Genomic DNA, 6,817 nt, shown 5'->3' with positions numbered 1-6,817 from the left:
GATCTTGATTAGGGACTAGAATGCAATTTTTGGAATTTTTAGGGACTAAAATGCAAATTTGGACTTAGATAGATATTTATAAGCTTGTTGGCTATTATTTCTCCTTCCTCTTCACCCTCTCAACCATTTTCTTCCATTGAAGGCGAGAGTAAAGCTTCCAAGCTTTTGTGATTTCCATTTTTGATCGATCCGTCCGATAGAATTGATTTCTGACTGGATATCTACGATCACAGCGACGAGTGCTTCGTTTGGAAGTAAGTCTTTCTTATTTATGAGAAGTTTGAATTTTTGGACGTTGTTAGAATTGATTTATATTCGGAGAGGATGATTTTGAGATAGCTGTGATAGTATATCTAAGACGGTGTGAAGATGTAACGAAGATCGGATTTGATATGAATTTTCTAGTTATTTTCGAAAATAATGGCTTTTGTGATGTGTTGGGATTGTGTTGGAATTGATGTTTGAGGATTGAAATGAGTTTATTGGATTGATATCTTGCTGTCTGCGTTTCCGATTTGATCAGTTTATAGTCGTTATGCCGTCAGTTTGAATTTTGGAATCATTTCGATGTTTTGATCGTATCGAGTTTGAGTGAGCTTTTGATGTCGATATTGATCCTTATTGACTTCTTCTGATAGATTGAAGTGAATTCAACAGAGTTGCGAGGTAGCAGCTTTGGACAGTTTGGAAGATTGAAGTCGGTACAGTATCGAGTTTCTTACTTATCGATTGAAGAAGTTGTTTGAGCTTTGAATGAGTTTGATAGGATATTGATGATTATCCTTGTTATTGATTTTCAGATTGAAGTACCTTCGAAGCGAATAAGGTAAAAGACGACTTAGACTTGAATGGAACGATTAACTCGAATCCGACTTGATTCAAGTGTTCCGAAAAAATCACATACTTGCTTGATTGAATGTTTATTTGAATGCATGAGATTATATATGCATTTATATTGACGAAATCATTTTTGAATGATTATTTGAATTGATGAATGAAAGCATGATGGAATGCTTATATGAACTGATGATTGAAATGATATTTGAATGCATGAGATGACATATGCATTCATATTGAGCCTTGATTCATTTCAATTTGATTAGACGATCTAGAGATTGTAGTTGAGTGACTTGGTTGGAGATTTTATACCTTGTCAAATAAACTCTCTATAAGCTCTGGAGTCTAGAAGATTAAAATATGCCTCGTCCACCTCGAGAGGGGAGTTCGGTGTGATTGTTGGATATTTTAACCTCGGGATCCCAAACCGAAGAAAGAAAGAAAGAAGAATTCCATTTGATTATCTGAGTCTGATAATCCAGAAGTTTTAAAGACATGCATATCATTTTAATTCAGTACTTGAATGAATTACTTGAATTGATCTTGATGTGATAGATAATTGGAAGTTCATACATGTCTTGACGTGATTTATATCTGAAGTTGATATATAAGATGGATTTGTTGTGTACCATGATTGATATGTTTGATCGATATGCATGATAGTCTATTTTACTGGGAATTGTATTCTCACCGGATTATCCAGCTGTTGTCTTTGTTTGTATGTGTACTTGGAAACAGGTGGGGCAGGACCGAGTCAGAGGCAGTATGGCTAGGTGGTTGAGAGGATAGAGTGAGGCCCTTGGTTTTAGGAGTTGAATTGTATTCAAACTCTTGCTGTATTTTGGTGTTGTAAACCCTTAACCAAATCATGTTCTATTAGTTTGGATGAATGTATAACTCTAGAACTACCTTGTATTTGATTATGCATGATTTTTGGATGATTGTTGCATGTTGAATGGTGTTAGTTTGAAAGAATTGGAATTGAATGAGTTGAGCAGCATCTGTTCTTTTCTGCAGAATTGGTGCCGCTCGATCGGTAGGATCTTACCGATCGAGCGAGCACCTTTGTTCAGAGGCAGAGGTTGAGTCATTTTGCTGCCGCTCGAACGGTAAGTTTTTACCGATCGAGCGGGCACTGTTTCTTTTAAAAAAAAAAATTTTATTTGTTTTAGTCTTGTTTCTTGTATTGGAATCATTGCTTAGTTCCGAGATTAGAAGATTAGAATCAAGGCCTCACAGTTCCCTTCGTACCTGTTCAGTTTCGAAGGTAGTGGAAGAGTGTTGTTCTTTGGGATTCACGATCCGCCATAAGAAAGAATAGCAAGGAATTCGTGTTTCTTCTGTACTTGCAGATCCAGCATTGTATCGACGAATCCGATAAGATCAGAATTCTGATCTGAGGACTCAGAAGTTAGCCCGTTTGGCTGAGAGTGGTAATACTTCTGGTTTCCATCTGCAGGAAGACGGTCTGTTGTGTTTTTCTGGTCGAGTAGTGGTGCCCGACAATTTTGCTTTGAGGGACGAGATCTTATCGCAAGCTCACCGCAGTAGATTTTCTGTACATCCAGGCAACATGAAGATGTATAAGGATCTTTGCACTCGATTTTGGTGGAAAGGGATGAAGCGCAGTGTCTATTAGTTTGTATCCCGATGCCTTGTGTGTTAGCAGGTCAAGGAAGAGTTTAGACGACCCGGAGGGTTACTTCACAGCATAGAGATTACTGAGTGGAAGTGGGAGCATGTGACGATGGATTTTGTCACCCACTTGCCTATGTCTTCCAGAAATTGTGATGCTATTTTGGTTATCGTGGATTGATTATCTAAGTCAGTGCATTTTATTCCCAATAATCGAGATTATAACTTTGATAGGATGGCACAATTGTATGTGCGAGAGATTGTTCGATTACATGGCATTCCGTTGAGTATTGTCAGCGACAGAGATCCGAGGTTTACCTCTAGGTTTTGGGGTAGCTTCCAGCGAGCTCTTGGCACTACTCTGAGTTTGAGTACAGCTTACCACCCGAAGACCGACGGGCAGAGTGAGAGGACTATTCGCACTCTCGAGGATATTCTTCGAGCTACAGTTATGGATTTTGGTCTAGTGTGGCATGACCACTTGGCGTTAGTGGAGTTTGCTTATAACAACAGTTACCACAACAGCATTGGCATGGCACCATTCGAGGCCTTATACGGACGCCGCTCTCGTACACCTTTGTTTTGGGACAAGGTTGGCAAGCGTCAAGTCGAAGGTCCACAGTTGATTCATCAGCTGACTGATGCAGTGGAGTTGATCCGACGCAGGATTAAGGCAGCCCAGGATCGACAGGCTAGCTACGCTAACACTCACCGTAGACCGTTACATTTTGAGGTAGGGGAACATGTGTTCCTACGAGTGTCACCTTTCCGGAAGGTGATGAGATTTGGACTCAAGGGAAAGTTGTCGCCGAGATTTATCGGTCCATTCGAGATTCTTGAGAAAGTTGGAGACATGGCTTATTGTCTAGCTTTGCCATCGTATCTTTCCAGTATCCATGATGTGTTTCATGTGTCTTTGCTGAGGCAATACGTGGCGGATGAGTCGCACATCTTGCATCTGACAGAGGTGCAATTGGATCAGGATTTGTCCTACGTGAAGAGACCTCTCAGGATTCTTGACAGGAAGGACAAGGTGCTTCGCAATAAGAGCATACCCTTGGTGATGGTGCAGTGGCAGCGTAGAGGTACAGAGAAGGCTAGTTGGGAGCTGGAAAGCCGGATGCGAGCCGAGCATCCAGAGTTGTTTTGATGTTTTGTACTTTTCTTTGTAAGGAAGATTTGTACTTTTTAATGTTCAGTTGTAATAAAGAACAATTAGTTGACTTTTCATGTTTTCCTCTAGACTTGAATTTCGAGGACAAAATTTCTTAAGTGGGGGAGAATGTAGTGACCCGTATCCAGAATTAATGATTAATGAGTTATTAATCATGTGATCATGTTTAGATTTAGTAAAACATGATTAAAGGGTTTCCAAAAGGGTCTAAGGAGTCCAAAAATGGATCCAAAACACTTGAAAATGGTCGGTAAGGTTCCGAGAGTTCGGAGGGTTCGGAGGCTCTGAACCAGGTTAGGAGGCTCCAAATGGGTTCGGAGGATCCGAACTCGGATCGGAGGCTCCGAATATAATGCGTCATTGGTGACGTCACAGATGGGACTTTGGGGGATTTGAAGTTAGGATCGGAGGCTACGAACAGGAACGGAGGCTTCGAAGTCAGGAACGGAGGATCCGAACCAGTTCGGAGGCTCCGACCTGTGGCTATAAATAGGGGAGCCAAAATTCATTTTCAATCGCACCTCTCCTCTCTTCTCTCTCGATTCCTAAGCCTTCTAACTTAGATCTAGGGAGATCTAGGCGTTCTATGGGGAATCCAGAAGTGGCATAGCGATCCAGGCATCGCAGCGAAACTGTGGCTTAGTTTTGAGGCAAGCGACAACAATGGGATTACGACGGACGCATGTATAGCTTTGGCTTCCTAAAAATATTTAGGAGTATAGAATAGTTTAGTTAAGGCTTTTAGAGCTTAATTATTGATGCATGAGTTACTGCATTGTAGTAGCAGTAGACTGGACTAGTAGACTTGGAGTCTAGACCAGCGGAGCTAGGTTTTGACCAGCAGTGTTCGAGGTACGTAAGTACTGACCGAGATAGCCGGCATGATATATTTGCATGTATGTTGCATGAGTATGTGCTAAATGTTTTATCATGTTTTAGCATGTTTTATCGCCTTAGCACATGCACGATTTTACGTATGATTGAATCCCGAGATATGTGAGTCATTGACAGTCTCCATAGGGAACAGTGATCTCATGTTGGACTCGAGTCAGGTATGACAATTTTCATATGGGACTTGTATCCTATTTTGGATTTGGGTCAGGATGGGTTTGGCTCAGCCATAATATAGAATATACGAGTACCCCGCGGAGTCGCTCTCTAGCCGGTACTGTATATTCCTGGCTCCTTGAGCAAGTGTTTGACCTGGGATTTTAAATCATCTGTGTGCGCATATTTGTACTGATATCATTGCTTATGTATTGAGCGTAGTCGCTCACGCCCCTGTGTTTGGGTATTGTGGTGTACCTTGTGGCAGGGCAGGTTTAAGGTTGTACGATCCAGGTGACTCTTAGCAGGATTGAGGTTTTATAGGGCAGGGATTTGTTTACCCTGAAGCATCGATTTGGCTGTATAATGGTATTTATGCACTTATGTTATCGTCGGTTGTATTCTGCCGATTGGATTTTTAGTATTTTAAATTATCCGCTCCTTACTCTTTAAGTATTATTGCATGTGCTTTATTATAACTCTGATTAGATAGTGGATCCAGATTGGGTCACTACACTTTAGGTGCAGGGCAGCAGGCCTATCAAGTCTGGTCGGGGCTTGGCTTAGTCCTAGTTCGGTTTTAAGGTGTTTTGGTCGTGTCGGTTCAAATTGGGCTCGATTCGGTAATGTTTCGGATATGATAAGGGTCATTTAAGTTAGAGGGTTAGAGCAGAATTTTTAAGTGCAATATGTGAGCTGCTGGATAATTGATTAAACTGAATGTTTTGACCAATTATGGATGGGTGAGGGCTGGTCCTAAGTCAATTTTAGGATGTTGTGGTCGTGTCGGTTCAATTTGGGAGCGAATCGAGTTAGTTTTGGTCAAGTTAATAATTTCTCAAGCCAGGGTGTCTAATGCAGAATTTAGACAAGTTTGAGGGCTGCCCGGAAATCCGTTTTGATCGGGCTGCTCGGGTGGTCTTTGGAGGTCCTAACCTTTTCCTTGGGTTATTCTGAAGTGTGTAGAGAGTTTTGGTTCAAGAGGGATTGAATTTGGTTAAGGTAAGATCGAGTTAAGGGCTTTTCGGTTTGATTGCTCAGGTTAAGACATGTATGAGGAAAATGGAGTATAAGTTGGGTAACCATCTTAGGGGCAGCCACTCACTCACCTAATATTCTTATTTTGAGTTGGTTTTTCATTCCCTAAAGATATTTGTGCGTGTGAGTTCTCGACTTCGAGTGAGTAAAATTTAAGAAAGTTGAAGCATTTCTTTTGCATCTCTAAGTAAAGTAATGTTTCAAGTTAAGAAAAGTAAAATTTTTGAATGAAGTAAGTTGATTTGTGAATCAGAGGGGTTTGGATGGGCTGAGAGAAATCTTGGCTTCCCTTACCAGCAGAGGGGTTTCGACGGGCTGTGAAAAATCCTAGCTTCCCTTACCAATAGATGGGTTTGGACGGGTTGGGAGAAATCTTGGCTTCCCTTACCAACATATGGGTTTGGACGGGTTGGGAGAAATTCTGGCTTCCCTTACCAATAGAGGGGCAATGTGGGGTTGGAAGAAATCTTGACTTCCTTGCCAAAATAGTATACTGCAGCCATGATTGATCAAAAACAAAGAAACATCACAATCAATGATCTAAATTCACAGAAAGAAAAATTTAAGTTAAGGAAGTTTCAAGCAAGTTTCAAGTAAAGTTTCAAGTAAAGTTTAAGAATGTCCCAAGTTTCAAAGTGTGAGTTTGTGTGAGTTCATTGCATATAGTTAGTCTCATTCTCTTTTATCATACAGCTTTTTAGTGCAAGTTTGAAAGTATTATATGTACAGTATTTTAAGTATTGACGCACGTATTTTTAACCCTTGTTGTTACAAAGTTTATACTTGCTGGGTCATTAGACTCATTATGATTTCTTGGTGCAGGTTAGATTATCGTTGAGATCGAGAAGCAGGACCATCAAGTGGACTGCGATGCGGGCATGACACATCCCTCCGACCTATGCTAGACTTCCGCAACAGTTTACTTTAATTCTTTAAAACCTTTCATTTTTGTTGATTGGATAAATGTAAGCTTAAGGATTTATAGAATAGTTTGTGGGCATGTAAAGTTAGAATGTTGAACTTTTGGATGCTGTATTCTCGGAAGATTATGATTATCATTTTTTCTTTCCTTTTTTGCGTCTATTC

At 40.6% G+C, this 6,817-nt stretch overlaps 1 protein-coding gene across 1 annotated transcript; it reads left to right on the top strand.

Moving 5' to 3' along the window:
• The first annotated feature begins 2,923 nt into the window (after positions 1-2,923).
• On the top strand, positions 2,924-3,622 carry LOC140877578 (uncharacterized). The gene is made up of 2 exons (XM_073281112.1): positions 2,924-3,123; positions 3,364-3,622. The coding sequence occupies exons 1-2, from the start codon at positions 2,924-2,926 to the stop codon at positions 3,620-3,622; spliced, it is 459 nt and encodes a 152-aa protein (XP_073137213.1).
• The last annotated feature ends 3,195 nt before the right edge of the window (positions 3,623-6,817 follow it).

The sequence above is a fragment of the Henckelia pumila genome, chromosome 2 (assembly GCF_033568475.1).
Source record: "Henckelia pumila isolate YLH828 chromosome 2, ASM3356847v2, whole genome shotgun sequence".
NCBI lineage: Eukaryota > Viridiplantae > Streptophyta > Magnoliopsida > Lamiales > Gesneriaceae > Henckelia > Henckelia pumila.
The sequence above is the reverse complement of the archived record's forward strand: the minus strand, read 5'-3'. Positions and strand labels throughout refer to the sequence as shown.